General features: G+C 58.3%; 2 protein-coding genes across 4 annotated transcripts in view; one reads left to right on the plus strand and one right to left on the minus strand.

The window, feature by feature from the left end:
• MEGF6 (multiple EGF like domains 6) overlaps nucleotides 1-2843 on the plus strand; it is a 107225-nt gene extending 104382 nt beyond the window's left edge. For all 3 annotated transcript variants that reach the window (XM_056332289.1, XM_056332290.1, XM_056332292.1), the window contains one exon: nucleotides 602-2843. In XM_056332289.1, coding sequence (XP_056188264.1) covers nucleotides 602-669 — 68 coding nt within the window. In that variant the 3' untranslated portion in view covers nucleotides 670-2843. The remainder of the gene's footprint in view (nucleotides 1-601) is intronic.
• A 304-nt stretch (nucleotides 2844-3147) lies between these two features.
• On the minus strand, nucleotides 3148-15115 carry ARHGEF16 (Rho guanine nucleotide exchange factor 16). The gene is made up of 14 exons (XM_056332297.1): nucleotides 14033-15115; nucleotides 13303-13354; nucleotides 12660-12829; nucleotides 12047-12103; nucleotides 11403-11563; nucleotides 10202-10354; nucleotides 9417-9546; nucleotides 8643-8717; nucleotides 7445-7537; nucleotides 6575-6729; nucleotides 5938-6147; nucleotides 5491-5564; nucleotides 4928-5029; nucleotides 3148-4476 (listed from the first exon to the last, which is right to left on the minus strand). The coding sequence occupies exons 1-14, from the start codon at nucleotides 14744-14746 to the stop codon at nucleotides 4337-4339; spliced, it is 2286 nt and encodes a 761-aa protein (XP_056188272.1). The 5' UTR covers nucleotides 14747-15115; the 3' UTR covers nucleotides 3148-4336.
• Nucleotides 15116-15589: the final 474 nt, after the last annotated feature.

Consider the following 15589-nt stretch of genomic DNA (forward strand, 5'->3'; position numbering starts at 1 on the left):
GAGGTTTTATGAAGATGCAGGCTGTGTGCTGACAGTGCCGTGGAAATAAAGCTGTTGAGTAGCCTAAACCCCAACTGTGCCGGTGGTAATGCCAGGACCCTTCTGTGCGGGTAAAGCCCACTCTTTTCTGGGCACACCAAAACAAAATGAGCCCATGGGCTGACCACAGTGGAACACCCTCCCTCCCCCCACCTTATTTCTGCCCAAACCCTGATTGAATTTGTTGGCTCAGAGCATTGCTGCGGGGATGGGTGGCGGGATGGTCTGGCTTGCTTTGCAAGTGGTACCCTTCACCTGCCACTGGCCGAGCACCCCTCCTCAGTCCCAGGTCAGTAACAGACCCTGACAAGTGGCCTGTTGCACACCCCAGCTGCAGGCAGCAACCTAAAAATGCTGCTCCAATGTGCAGCAGCAGAGCGGGGCCAGCGCTCCCAGGTCCTGCCTTCCCGGCGGGGAGGGAGCAGGGCAGGGGGTGCAGCCCCCAGGCAGGGCAGCAGGCAGGAGGGTCAGCCCTGGAGCATCTCCCCTCCAGAGCCATAGGCTGGCTGTGACCACCACGGCACAGACCACGAGGACTGACTTGTCCCGGCTTCCCTTCCAGCTGTGCAGCCCCCAGCACCCACTGGCTCACCCCCGCCCCAGGGGGGGCTCGCGATGGACGGGCACTAGGTCCTGCAGCTGCCGCCAGCGCTCCCTCAGTGTGACCAAGCAGCCACCTGAAGAAGCCAACATCCTATTTAATGAACTTGTTTACAAGCCATGGGAGAGGTTATCATTTCTTGACAGCCTAAGCTGCTGCTCTTGGAGTTGCTGAGTGAGGCTGAAGTGCCCAGTATAACCAGTTCACTGTGACAGCAGGGGCTGGCCTCCGGGCACACTGCGGGGGCACACATGCCAGCACGGGCGCACACCCTTGGCCAGGCACCAGAAGGAACAGTTGAGAAGCTTTTGCTTCTGGTCAGCGGACTTTGGTGGCTCACGGCAAATTGCTGGCCTTCATCTTTTGGGGGCTGGGCTGGCGGGGGCTGAAGTTACGGTCTGAAATAGGTATTTATGCAAAAGTACGGGACTAGTGTTGTCAGGACTGATGGCTGAATGTGTCCGGCACTCCTGTAAGAAGCATCAGCCCGCATGAATTGTTATTTTTTTAAAAATTTGAATTTGCAATGTAATTTTATTGTAAATTATCACGTGCCGTGGGGGAAGGCGCTGGGCTCTGGCACTGACCCCACCACCTCTGCAGAGCCAGTGCCCACAGCCCGACCCCCTCTGCCAGCTCCGGTTACGAGCCCCCCAGCTGGCATTTCCAGCACCAGGCAATGCCTGCCTTGCTGGCAGCGCGGGGGGCTCTTGACAAGCTTTGCAGGGGGGCAGGAGCCTGTTTTTCACACCGGGAAAAGCCCACTTGAGCTGCCCGTGTCGTTTGTAAAGTAAGCCTTAATTAAGTGTAGTAATCAAAGACAGCGTGTGGATAGACACAAAGCTCTTGCATGGTCCGGTAAATGCAAATCCCAGTTGAAGTGTTCTCGCCCCAAGCCTGCACCCTGCGCTGTTTTTCCGTTCCAGTTGCAGCGAGGAGCTGGGAAGGGGATGGAGGCGGGAGGAGCAGCCAGGAGGCTGCCACCTGCGGCAGCGGGGACCGTGTCACCCCAGCAAGGGCACCGGGCTCCCGGACCTGCCGCCTGCCCCAGCCAGGCCCCGTCATCTGTTTGCACAAAGCTCTTGGGTAGGTCGGCCCGAGAGCTGCCAATGTCGAGAGAAGCCAGGCTCTGCGAGGGGCTGGGACGGCCCCGTCCCCGCACATCTGCCTCTGCTGCTGCCGCAGCACAGCCCTGCCCAGGCGCTTGGCCTTTAAATTATTCCCACGGGGGCCAACTGAAAATAATAAAAGAATTGTTTCTTTTCCTGATGGAATTTATTTTAATCTGTATATAACTTGTAATTTTTTGCTAATTCTTTTCTTATTTTATTTCTTCCTTAACAGTATTTTTTGCATTAGGTATCATTATTGTGAAGAAATAATGTTAATATAAGTACGTAGTGAAGGACCAAAATTGTGTAATTAAGGTTGTATGTTGTATGATTGATAACCAGGGAGTAGGAAGATGTTGTCCATGTGCCAAATGACCCTGACCAGCCCTGCTCTAGTCGCGCTGCCGATTCTCCAGACAATCATAAGGTTTGTTAGTTCGCCTTGACGTGACCGGTGCGTTAGACGAAGGTTTCTCTGTAGTTCCTCGGCCGCTTGGAAAGCAAACGCAGCCCCCACCCGAAAGCCAGCAGCCCCTCCCCGCGCGCCCGGCCACTGAGCACCGGCAGCCCGGCTCCGCAGGGCAAGCAGTGTGCCGGGACAGACCCGGGAGCCGGCAGGTGCAGCCGGGGGGCCGGCAAGTGATGCCACCGTGCCAGCAAGCCATGCCACTGTGCTGGCAACTGATGCCACCGTGCCAGAGAGCCATGCCGCCGTGCTGGCATGCCATGCTACTTGCCAGCAAGTGATGCCACTCCAGGAGAGCACAGAAATGTAGCCCGGCCTTACACACGGGGATAGATGGGTCCTGTCCCGTTACAGCACGAAAGCCTGAGCTGCAGCTCCGTGGCTCCTGGTACCTGCCTGGAGTAAACTGTACGTCTAAGCGTGGGACTGCAGCAACTTTGTACCTGTATTTTTTTATATCATCATTTTTTTTCCTGTTCATATTTCTTAATACAGTTTGTTTGTTTCCTCTTTTCATGTAGCTACTGTCTCTTTTTGGATCCCGCCTCCTCTAACTTAGCACTCATGAAAATTTTTAAATTCTTCCACAGTTAAGAGAAATAAACAGAAAGCCTCACCAAATCTCGTACTTAACCTTGTCTGTCTCAGTCGATTACACTTCAAATGTGTTGCAACTGACAGTGGATTTTTAGTCAGCTATTCTGCAGGATGCTTTCCTAGAAGCGCAGGTGTGGAGGCCAGAACGATGCTGCCAGCAGAAGGACGCTTGCTTTTCCGAGCTCGTGGTGGGGAAAACTGGCTCCCCAGTGTCCCCGCAACACGGAGCTGCATGCTCAGGGCCACCCGTTGCCACTAACAGGTTAAACACCGGGACCCACCGGTGCTGCTGACACTGCGTGCAGTTCCTATTTAGGCGAGGAGAACGCGGATTTCACTGGGCTCCAAGAATTTATTGTTAATCTAATTAATCTGTTGACAGTTTAATCAAAACAGCCACATCCCAACAATGCTGCCCCTGTGACTCCAAAGCCAGGCAGCACACGGAGCTGCCTCATCCTGAAATAGTAGGTGCTGGTTCCCCTCCACGAGGTGTGACTGGCTGAGCATCGAAGACCCCCAGCGGAGCTGCCCACCCATCTCCTGCCAGCGGCACTAAAGATTTGACCCATAAAAACCCCAGATGCAAACTGCTCCACTGTGACTAACGACCCTGCCTCAGCCCTCTTCAGCCCTCTTCGTTAATGACTTGTTGGTGCTAATCCTGAGGGAGAAGGGGAGGAGAGGGGACCATTCTGCTGTGGGAAGGCTGAGCTTTGACCCCCCCCCCCCCAACTACATCCCTCTCCAGGAGGACCAAAACCCCTGCTTCTGCCTGGCCATCTCAGGAGATGGGAAGCGCAGCAGGGGCTACAGCACTGCTCCCTCTTGGTGTGCCTGGCTTCCTCGGCTGGCAGGACTCACAGATTGCTTCCCACTGGCCGGAGCATCCCATTCCTGGCCCCAGAGCTGACTCCAGAACAGCTTGGACTGCACCAGCCCCCAGCACCTGCCAGTTCAGCGTGGGACTGATGGGCGGTGGGCACCCTCGCCCTGTAGAGCGTGCACGAAAACCAAGAATAATTGTGGAGGGGGAGAGAAAAAAAAAGAAACAGGAGGGGAAAACGGGGTGAAGGAATAAGCCTAGCATATAGACTTAAGTTCCTAAAAAATTCTTGATTCAGGTATACACTCCCCATGTGCCGGGTCTTACCCCACAAGGCATGCAGCCAGTGAGAGGGAGAGAGACGGCGGCACGAGCCGCTTCACAGAGCCCAGAACCCAGCTGCAGCCTTTTCAACTTCAGCCAGCACCTTGGCTGCCTCTTGAAGCCTGTTCCAGGTCATTAATATGAGCTTTGGCCAGGAGCGCTCAAATGCCAGGTCTCACATTAATTAGCTGCTGTCACGGCCACTACAAAGGCCAGTGCGGAACGGTAAGATCTGCCGCCTGTGACAGCTCAAGGGAAATGAAATTCAAGAATAAAGGCTCTCCCACTCCCTTCTCGCTACGGGCTCAGTCCGCAGAGGTTTGAAGACCCCTGACACGCCACGGCAGAGGCACCTTCCCTGGGCCATGAGCCTACACATTGGTCTCGACGCGCAGCCGCTCCATCCGGCGGACGTTGCACTCCACCGCCGTGCGGCTGGTGATCTGCCGAGCGCAGGACTGGGGAAACCAGCCCCTTTCGCCGTCCCTGAGCCTCTCACCCCAGCACCAGCCTAGGAGGAGAACAGAGCTGGTCACACAACGAGGAAGGGCCAGGACTCCTGGGGATGCAGGTGGAAGCAGAGGGCTGCACCGCTCCCCTTCCCACAGCGGGGCCAGCTGGAGGCACCCGGGGAAAGCTTTGCAGGGGAGGAGGTTGTGGATTTACTGCCTGTTCTGGGGCTTATTTCACTTCTGAGGTCTCTGCTGCTGGTTGCCAGCCACAGCCTGCACACAGGAGGCACTGGTAAGCAGCGCAGCAGCCGCCCATGGCAGTGCCACCGTCATCAGCCTCTGGGGACCTGCTGGGACACAGAGCCAGCCAGCGACATGGACCCCACCAGCAGCTAGGGCTTCCTGGAGGCTTCCAAAAATTGCCAAAATCCCAGTTCAGTGGGATCACTGAAGCTTCCCCACACACAGCTCTGCCCAAGGTAAGCCTTCCACGCCGTGGCTGGCACTTACCATCCTCGCCCCCCAGCACGAGGACAACGTCTGCCTGCTGCAGGGAAATCTCGTCTGCCTGCTTAGCCAGGTAGGCGTGGGTGATCTCCACTTGGCTCAGCTCTGCAGACGACAGCAAGAGGACAACAGGGACCCAGTGAAAGGCAGGACCAGCACCCCTGTTTGGCGGTGCCCCCCTCCCCAGCCCAGCCTGGCTGCCCACCCCTCCAGGCTCCACCGCAAGTCCTGCTCCGTTCCCCTTGGCCTCTCCTGCTGCCCCCTCCAAGCACGAACGCGGGGAGGGAAAGCCAAATCCCAGCCTACCACCAGCCTGAGGCATTCCTGGAATTTCATTGTGCTTCCTAGGAAATGTATTTAAGGTTTATCGTGACTGATAACTTAATGGGAGGCAATGCCCAACGAGCAAGGCGCGGTACCCTGAGCTCCCCTCTCCATCCACACACATCCTCAGTTCCTTCTCCGGCAGGAGCAGGTAAGAACAGGGTAGAAACCTGCAAATGCTCCAGCTCAAACACAAGCTCTAATCCCCGCACAGCCAGCCCTGCCCTCCAGGATGCTGGTACCTCCTTTAGGAGTGGTGTCAGGCTTTTCCTTTCCTCTGTGCATCAGCGCAGCAATCCACCGGGCCCGGTCACTCCTGGCAAAGGGAAAGACCAGATTACAGAGAAAGCCTTAGAGACGGCATCCGTGTTGCCAGCAGTAGCTTGGAAATTTCCTGCAGGACAAGCATTTGATCAAGAGCATTCAACGTAAAGATACTTCACAAGCAGTACACACCACCCAGCTGCTTTGCTTAATTTGGACAGTGGAAGCGTTATATGGGAATTATAAGGGAAATCAGAGAGAGAAACAAACAGAGCAAGGGGAGAAGCCTGTGCAGGTCCCCCATTCCGGGAGGAGGAGTGGGGAGGGAAAGGGCGCTTTGCAGAAGCCTCAGGGGGATTTCCAGGGCACCAGTTTATCCCACAAACAAGAATGTGCACCCTGTGAAATCCCACCGGCCCACTCACAGTGTCTCTGCTGACAGCACAATCTCCTCCCGCTTGCCCTCGCTGTCCTTCTCCATCACCACCCGGAGCAGGTGCCCACCGGCTGTGCCGCGGGCTGTGCCACCGCTCCCGCTCTTGCCAGGAGGAGGGGAAGGTGGGTCTGCAGTCTCGATCTTCTCCACCATGACCTGGTCCAGCGTGGTGTAGTTCATGACGGTGTAGCTCTCCTCACTGTGGCAAAGACGGGATCGGCAGCTCAGCCGCACGCAGCCAGAGAGAGGATACAGCTGGCGAGGACCCAGCTGCCGCCCAGTGCCAGCTCAAAGCCCCGGCAGGTGACGTTCAGCCGTCACAGTGAGGACATGAGCTGATGCCCAGGGGCAGGACATGGCTCTGTCACCTTGCCAGCAACCCACAAACAGAAGCAAGGCCACGGGCAGTGGAGCTGGGCGCTTCCCTTCTGGCTAACAAGGGACACTTCAATAAAGGTCAAAACGGGGAAATCTCAAGAATTTCTTAAGCTACACACTGCTTGGGCAGCTGAGGCTTTCACCCCCTTAGTTGTCTTCCAGGGAAAGGAAGCCACGTGCTGCTTGGGCAATGAGATTTTCATCCCCCTAGTTGTCTTCCCAGGAAAGGAAGCCCCTCTGAGCCTTACCTCTTCTTCTTGGTTATGATCAGGACGTCATTGAACAAGAAGAGGTAGCAGAGCCTGCCGGCGCCTCGGCGGAAGATGCCCACCTCTTCCGACAGCAGCAGGTGCAGCTCCCCCCGCTTCAGCAGCCAGCGGGAAGCAGAGATCAGCGGGAAAGGCTGAAACGGAACCAGGGGAAGTCTGACTTCATACCCCTCTCACAAGCGGCACGCAAAATCAAGCCAAGAAGCTGTATTTGAACTTGCAGCGGCCCCTGGGCTCGGTCAGGATGGACACATCACATGCTTTTAGATATCTTTTCCAGGAGGCAGGCGGGCAAGCGGAGCAGCAGTGCACCCCACTGCAGCCCATCTGGAGACGCAGCCCCCCCAACTGCGGCCGTGGGGCACAATGTCGAGGCTTTACTGCTGCCCTTGAGTGAGCTGCCCACATCTGACAGTCCGTACAGACAGACGAAGCCCCAGGTCTGTCTGGAACAAGACAGCAAGGGCAGGCATTGCTGCCAGCCGACCCACCCACGTAAAACCTCCTCTCGTCAGAGACGAGTCCAGCTCTCACCACTCGTGTGCAGGAGGTGAAAGCTCAGGGCAAGGCAGAAGAGACAGTGAAGGGTTGTGAGGGACAGCGGATTATCCAGGACTGAACCCTCCGAGCTGGCAGGGCAGGTGCCCAGACACTTCTGTTGAAGTCAGAACAGCAGGAAGAACGGTCACCCCGGGCACGGAGCGGTGGTGCTGCTCCTGGCAGCAGCGATGCTGCGGCTGGCCAAGGCTTCCTGGAAGGATTCCCGGGACAGGTCTGACACGCCTGGGCTGGGCCACTCTAACAGCGCACCCCAGCAGATCTCCCCCTGCCACTTCCACAGGACCTCACCTTCTTTTTTCCAAATTCCAGCTGTTTCTGCAGGGTGTACATCTGCTCTGTCCTCTCCATAGCACGAGCTCCCTCATTGCAGTTCTTCACAAGCTAGAAGGAGAAAACCACCACAAGTGGAGAATGACGGGGTGCTGAGCCCATCCATCCCCCGCACTGGCACCAGTACTGCCGGCGAAGGCTGCCCTGCGTCCCCGGGCAGGGGGAACAGCCGGGTCCCGGCACCCGTGACAGGCAGCCGGAGGGTCCCCTGCCAGGGATCTCCAGGGGAGAGATGGCGCGTCTGCTCTGCCTGCAGAAGGACCAAAGTGAAACCACACCAACACCGAGCTTCACCGAGGGGCAAGAGGAAGAGGAAGAATCATCTGAAGAGAGGAGGTTTAGACAGGAGGATGAGCAATCAGACAGACGGAGGGGAGGACAGAAGCCTTCCACAGGCAGGGGAAGCAGCAGCGCCCTTTGCACCGCCGAGAGGGCGGCCGCGTGGCACCCCAGCCCCTCGCGCTGCCTGTCCCAAGCAGAGACCCCCCTGCCAGCCGCCCCCCCAGCCCACGGAAGGGTGGTCCCGCTGGCCCAGCCAAGGCAACGTGCATTTTGTCCCCCCACTGGATGAGCGAGCAGGACAGACCATGAGTGGCAGGAGCGCACTGCCAAGAGCCGATCTTCAGGGACACAAAAGGAAGAGCTGCCACCGCCACTTTGGTGGCCATAACCTCCATGGTGCATTGCCTTGTGCGGATGACCACCAGGTGGGAAAGCAGATGGAGATGAGACGTGGGAGCAGGAGCAGCACACGGCTCATGACTGCTACTGCTTCTGCTGCTCCTTCACTCCTCTACGCTTTGCTTTGTTTACTGCTCCTTGCCTACATCTCCAAAAACCATGGCAAGTGTCGCAGCTCGCTGTCACCTCAAGGGAAGTTCTGAGAAAGGAGAGCACTAATGGAGAAGATGACACTGAGGGAAGGACAAAAGATGGGCCAAATAGGGAAGAAGAAAAGAAGTCAAGAAAAGGAAAAAACCCAAGATCAGGTGAAAAAGGTGACCAAGGGAGAAGACATGTACCCCCAGCAGCTATTTGGAGAAGAGAAGTCTCAAGTGAACCGACGCAGGGAGGAAAACCAAGAGGCCAGAAGGGCAGGGTGAGGGAGCGGTGCGCTGGGAGGAAGAAAGGTGGACGGCGGGCAGCCGGGCCTCACCTTGCTGATGGCTTTCAGCGCTTGGGTGGCAGCTCCGTACGCTGCAGTGCCTGCTTTTGTTTTTTGACAGAGGGTCTAGAATTTCAAGATAAGACGCTTTAGTGATATTGCAAGACTGCGCACCAACTGCTTCCCTGGGATTTCGGGATGCGACACGTGCTCGAGCTGTCCCCAGCCGCCAGCCTGGCAGTGGGACAGGTCAGAGCCAGGTTTAACAGTGCTGGTAGCTGTGAAGCCAGTTTCTGCTGGGACTTTCCCATCAGATACGTGCCTGACCAACAACGTCACCCTGCACACGGGGCAGCCCCCCCAGCCCTCACCCCTGCAGCCTGTTACAGACTGGGAGCAGTTACTAGAAATCCCATACCCAGCAGCTTTGCTGTTTAGAGCTGCTGGGTCCCAAAGTCCTGGATTTCAGTGAAGACCTGCTTTCCCTTCCTGGGCCACCTGACCATTAATCAAAGAGGACGCTCATGCCACCACACCCTGGGTACCCAGATGCAGCACGGGGCACTGAAGTACCACATGTCACTCAGGTGGACAGTGCCGAGATGGGAAGCGTTATTCACAAAGCCTTAAGCTGCGCATCTGACACCCACGAGAAGCAGATCACTCTGGATCCAAATCCTGAATACAGGCTCGAGCATCCCAGCCTCAGCTCCCCATGGGATGGAAGGCCAAGCAGAAGGCTGTCCTGAGCTCAGCAAACCAAGAAGGGTATAAACAGTCACCTCTTCAGAGGGGCCAAGCAACGCCACAGTGTGACTTACTTACATCTAACAGCAGAGGAAGGCGTGTTACCCTCTGCATAGGGAGAATGAGAAATGAGATCATTGGCAGGCCTCCACATTCTGGTTTCCTTTCAATTTGTTTCAAGGTCTCTTTAAATAAGGGGTTTGTGGTTCTGGAACAGGACAAGAAAGCACCGTTAACTCTCTTCTTCAGTTATCAAGATTCTCCAGCAGCCTTCCCTGCATGGGAAATGCGGTGCAGTGACCGCTCTGCCTCTGGTGCTCCGTGGCAGGTGGCCACGCTCAGAGCACACAGCTGGGGCAGAAAATGGACTGATCCATTAAGCAGGCGATAGAAAAGCACGTGGAGATGTCGAGTCCACTGGCAGAAGGGTAATGCCATAGATGTGCCAACAGCGGACACAAACGTGACCTGTACCACCAGTATGATGGGGAGAACAGCCTCCATACAAGTCCCTAACACACCCCATATGTGTTATTGATGTATTTGATATATATATATATAGATGTATATTATAAGACCTGCCTGACTTCAGTACATGGTAGCATCACCCCCACTTATCCTCGTCCTTCTTACAGCACAACTCAAATCATGTCCTAATCACCCTGCACAGACACACTGAGGTTTAGAAGTTGACCTCTGCTCAAAAAGCAGACAGCCTTCCCTAGGGAAAAGGAAACAGCCACAGGGAGCCACGTGCAGGTCACGGCCCCATTTGCCCCATGTGCAGCCAGCCAGCCCCCCTGCAGCCCGGAGACCCCTTGCAGGCAACCTCTTTGCAAGTCCAAGCCCTCAGCAGTACTCACAGCAGCTTCTGAAGTGTCCTCTGCTGGTAGACTTCATTGGAGCAGTAGCTGATGTAGGGATTGAAGTGGTTTGAGGCGTGTTCTTCCACTATGTCACTGATGTCAGGCATTAGAACGTTTTCCTGGTGTCGCTTCTCTAAGTCTTCAAAGAAGCTAAGGAGAGAATTTCAAGTAACTTCACTACACGACCCATAAGGGCTGGACAAACTGAACAGATGTTTAACAACGCTCCCACTGCAACTTTTCCCGTTTTCCCAGAGGGTCCCTTCTGCACAGGTCAGCTCCGTGCAGCGGAGACAGCCACATCCCCAGTGTGGCTCCCAGCAGCTCCGCTGCAGAGATGGGGGACGCAGCTCCAGAGCTTCCCCGGCCCCCAGATGCACACGCTTCCTCCGTTCCCGCACAAGATCCCTCCTCCGCTTTAGCTCTCTGGGAAAATTAATTTCTGCCCCATCAGGGCCGCTCCTGCCCAGCTGTGGGAAGCCGCAAGCCCTCGCCGCCCCCGCAGCAGTTCCCAGGCCTGCTGCAGCCCTGCCTGCGCTCTCCTCCGGCTGCTTTCCCACACGGACACGGCTCGCCGGACGCCCCCAGCACTGGCTCCCGGGGTGTTCGCTCCCCTCTCCCCGGCAGCAGAGCCCACGCTTGCGCCGGCTCTTTGAAGGTGCCATTGCAGTTTTGGCACCGCAGCAATCCCCAGCCCGCGCTTCGGAACAGCAACTTCGGAGCAGCCACAGCAACTCGGCTGCCCCATGCCCCAGCCTCAGCGGCCCCCGCTTTCGGCCACGCCAGAGCTACCGGCTCCCCCTGCCCGGCTCCCCAGCCCAGAGGCAAAGGGAGGGACCACCGCTGTGGCAGCGCCGGGCACCCGAGGAGGAATTTTCAGGCAAAGCAGAGCAGGGGGATGGGACTCAGCCAGCTTTTGGTGCCCCATTGCAGCCACAGGGCTGAGCACCACTGTAATAATCCAGTAAAAAACTGGGTGTCAGGATAACAGACATTTCCACTAGACATTTGAGTGCCGAGCGTGTAACAGCAGGAAGGAGCTGCTCGGCAGCGTGCCACGGCACAAGGCACTAGGCGGGATGTCCCAGTACCACCAACTATCCAAGGGACGGTTGTTTTCAATGGGAAACAAACAGAGGTCAGAGCCCCCCCTCCAGACCTGCCTGGTCCCAACCCCCCGCCGACAGCCCCCACTTGCCTCGTGCTGACAGTCAGGATGTCGCTGATGTTGGAGAAGAGGTGGTGATGCTCCGTCTGCGTCATGGTCTCCTTCAGCTCCTCTGACCTCATGAAGTGGCACACCAGGATGCCCAGGCTGTGCATGTAGGAGTACTCAGAAGTGATGATCTCAAACATTGCCTGAAAAAAGCAGGGCACTGGAGATGTGACAGCACAAACTGACAAAACAAGGCAGTGAATTAAAACTTGCTGTATCTTATTTACATTCGGTTGGCACGAAGCCACTGGAAATAGCTTCGATCCAACAGTACGGCATTGCCTCTACCATCTCAGGCACTGCCTGGCCTACACCAATAACTTCAGCGTGGTTTAGGACACTCGGTCATTAACAAGCCCCAGCACTAAGACATTTCTCCTTCCAGTGGCTATTTCCCATCAGCATCCAGAAGAGTTGCCTGCCTCCCTGCCAGGACACGGGGATGAGCCCTCCCAGCACCACCCAGTCCCAGAGCTGGAAGCAGCAGCACAACAAACCCCATAGGCAGGAGCTGAGCCCTGCTCCGCACCGACCCCTGGGCTCGGGGGCTCAGACATGGCCACACGCGTCCCTGCTGCTATCGGCGCTTACGCCGCACTCCTGGGCATGTCTAAGGCTCCTCTCACCTCCTGCCGTTTGCGCTCTTCAGGGGATATCTTTCGCAGGATGCCCGCTTCCAGCACCTGTGGGCGAGAGGCCGGGATTAATAAATAAATAAGTAAATAAAGACAGATGAGCTTTAAGATCCCTTCCAACCCAAAACCATCACAAGATTCTACGCTCGCAGCCGCCTCCACGGCCACCGGCGGTCCTTGCACGCCCTCTAGTGCGGTCCGCGGCTGCGCCCACCCCGCGCATCCCACCAGCGCAGCTCCCACCGCAGCTGCCAGCCCACGGCGGTTCGCTGATGCTGCTCCACGGGAGGAGACCACCCTCCCGAGGGCCAGCGGGGAAAGCCTTCCCCTGTCTGTGGGTGAAGCTCCCGCAAGCAGCGGCTCAGCCGGCATCCCAACGAGCCTGGGCAGGAACCTGCGCGTCCCAGCCGGGGCTGGACAGCCCCAGAACATCCCACTGCAAAGACTAATACCGCAGAATTAGCCCCTCACAGCTTGTCTGGTAGCTCGGCAAGCTTTTAAAAGACATGCAGCTGGGGCTGCAACACAACTCGAGCACCGGAGCAGCCTGTGGCGAGGGCAACCGTGGCCTTTGGGACCCTCCGGGCTGGGCTGCTGCCCCTACCTCTGGGAGCTGGCTCCAGGTCACCTGCGCCGGGCGATAGCTCTGCACCACGATAGCGGCATCCGGACGGGACGGCTCTTCTGGGATGGGTTCCTCCAGCAAATCCTCATCTGACTCATGGCCGATGGAGTTCAGACCTCTCTCACGGATTTCCTGATACAGCCGGGGCTCTGCAGAGGAGAAGGCATGAGGTCAGTGAAGCCTGTCCCAGCTGCAGCCCATGGCTCCCCTTCCCAGCACCACCTCACCCCATCGGCCAAAAGCCCTGCCATGAGCGCCAGGGCCAGGAGCCAGCACCTCCCTGCTGAGGCTGGACTTTGCACCGATCAGCCAGCAGCTCCTGCTCCTGACAGCTTCCCACAGCCACACACCGCACACAGCTCTCCCCCGTCTGCCCAGAGCAAGCCAAGCCGGGAGCGAGCACGGCCGCAGCCTGAGCATCACCGTGCCCCTGGGAAAGCAGGGCTGCAATGCTCCTCTTGCAGGTGGGGAAACAGAGGCAAGAGCAATGGCCCCAGGCCAGGGACAAGCGGCAGCACACGTGGCAAAGGGACTTCTAGGGATTCACATCCCCAAGAAGTGCCCTGCGAGGCTGGGGGACGCCAGAGCCGGTGCTCTTGGTAAGACGGGAGGCAGCACTCACGGTCCTTGAACGAGCCACCGCGCTTCTGCACCCGCCTCCGCCCAAAGGTTCTCTGCAAGAGGAAGAGGAGAACACACCGCAGTTACTGTATTTCTGTGGCCCTGGGAAGCGTTTAGCACCTTCAGGGAAGGGAAGGTACCCGCGCAGCCAGTCAGCAAATACCACCCCGTTCTTTCAGCCCAATTTTTCTTAGCTTTTGTTTGCCTTACCAAAGTGACTCAGCTTTCACCTTGCGTTATCGGGGTCACCATCTAAGCCATTCTGTAGTTACACCGCTGCCTTTCACATCTATCTGCCTCACACCTGGACTTTGCCTGCACTGGAGTCTCCTTTTCCCCAGACCGGCTTCACCCATGTTTATGTACAACCAGCCGCCATCTCGGAGCCACACACCCGGCCAGCCCCACCCTGCAAACATGCCCGCAGCTGCCTGCCGACAAGCGGGGGCCCCGGCACAGCCAGTCTCCCCCCCCTAGAGCCATGTCAGCTCTTTCCAGGCTCTCTGGGGACCTACAGCATCTGCGGGGCCATGCACGCTTCCCAAGGCACAAGTCACATCAGCAGGCTTGGCAAGCCCTGCCAGCTCCACGCCGGGCTCACGCAGCTCTGTAACCCACAAGAGCTGCAGGAAAAGGGCTCTGCGGGTCCCCAGCAGCAGCACATCACCAGGGAAAGCAGGGCTCCATCTCCACCCCAGAGCAAGTGGGCAACAGTGGCTGCAGAAACCCACCTTGTTCCTGCCGGGGCTGCGGGCAGGCAGGGCGCTGCCCTCCTCCGACACGGGTTTCAGCGAGGGGATGGTGGCCACCGGCTCCGGCTCCGTGCCCAGGCCCTTCATGGCCGCGCGATAGGACATGTTCCTCAGGTTGCGCTTCAGCCCCCCTCCACCATCATCCTCCACCTCCGGGGAGAGGCTGGGGACGGACACCCGCTTCGTGTCGGGGCCCAGGGGCTCCCGGCTGGACCCAGCCACCCCGAGGCTCTGGTGCCGGCAGGGGTTGGTCTTGGTCTTGGTGGAGACAGCCAGGCTTTTGGGGATCAGCTGCTGGGTTCCCACCTTCAGCGCAGCCGGGCTGTCCGTGCTGAGGACAATGCGGTGGGGCTCGGCCGAGGTGGGAGAGGTGGCTTCGGGCACCGTGGTGGAGCTGGGCCTCCTGGGGAGGTAGGTCGGGCTGGGGGGCTCCGGCCGCACAGGGTGGCATCGGTACTCCAGGAGAAAGGTCTTGTCGTCCACAAAGCTGCCAGGGGGGCTCTGAGACATGGTGGCGGCACAGTGAACCAGAAAGCTGCATAAGACAGAGACAGACGGCTGAGCACCTTCTTCCAGCATGGCAGAGGGCATTTCTGCAGCCACGGCCAACGCACCGATGCGCATGGGGAACCCCTGGACAGTGCAGGACCCAGGCTCCGCTCTCCCCAGGCGCTGCAGGCGGGCAGAGCCCATACAGACACCCCCTCACTGCCCGCGCATCCCTCAGAGCCGGGCTGGTGGCTCCTGACACCCGTGCCCAGTTTCAGGCAGAGCAGTGCAGGATGCGGCCAGGCACTGGGAAGCAGCCAGGGCAGGCCTGGAGCCCTGCTCCTCCTCCGCCACATCTCCATGTCCCCTCGAAACCCCCTTCAGGGACTAGGGGTGCTACCACCCAAGTCACCAGGGCCACCCTTTACCTTCCTGGCCTCCACCCCCCCAGGCTGACGTGCCGTGCGGACTGGTACCTGTCCCAGACCCCCCGGGGTGGCTGCACAGCACCACAGGCACCGTCCCTGTCCCCACAGCTCCTCGCCCCAGGCGAAGCGTACCGAGCTCCTCCTGTGCCACACCACGTACCCAGCACCCACAGAGCAAACAGCCCACAGCCCCTCACACCCACCGCCCACCCCATTGCACCATTTGAGGAAAAACCCCTGGTTTAATCGCTCTCAGCCACAACCTTGCTGCGTGCCATCGTCACCTCTGGCCGCTCCCTCGCCAAGGCCACAGACCAGGGACAGAAATTGCGGCAGGAGGGTGCTGCCCTGCACCGGGGGGGACCCGCCAGAGCCCCGACAGCAGCTCCCCAGGGCAAGGTGCCCCCATTTCCCTGCCCTGGGCCCAGGGGCATGTGCCCCTGGCCAGGGGGCTGCCCGACAGCCCCTCAGGAGCACTGCCTTCTGCTCGTCACCCCTGAGCTGAGGACCACGTGTGCCCTCGGCACAGCACCCAGCACCAGCACCCAGCACCCAGCACCAGCAGCAGGCATGCCTGCAGCCAAGGTGCTGCGTGCTGCCAGCTCCTCCGGCACTGCAC

The sequence above is a fragment of the Falco biarmicus genome, chromosome 3 (genome assembly GCF_023638135.1).
Source record: "Falco biarmicus isolate bFalBia1 chromosome 3, bFalBia1.pri, whole genome shotgun sequence".
NCBI classification, from domain to species: Eukaryota; Metazoa; Chordata; class Aves; order Falconiformes; family Falconidae; genus Falco; species Falco biarmicus.

What these genes read in the sequence shown, in the direction of transcription:
- ARHGEF16 (XM_056332297.1), bottom strand. Translation starts at nt 14,746, where the DNA reads ATGGGCTCTGCCCGCCTGCAGCGCCTGGGGAGAGCGGAGCCTGGGTCC. An exon ending in CGCTGAAAGCCATCAGCAAG is followed by an intron (nt 7,538 to 8,642) that starts GTGAGGCCCGGC and finishes TTCTCCTTCTAG; the next exon opens with CTTGTGAAGAACTGCAATGA. An exon ending in GTGCTGTCAGCAGAGACACT is followed by an intron (nt 5,565 to 5,937) that starts GTGAGTGGGCCG and finishes TCCCTTTGCCAG; the next exon opens with GAGTGACCGGGCCCGGTGGA.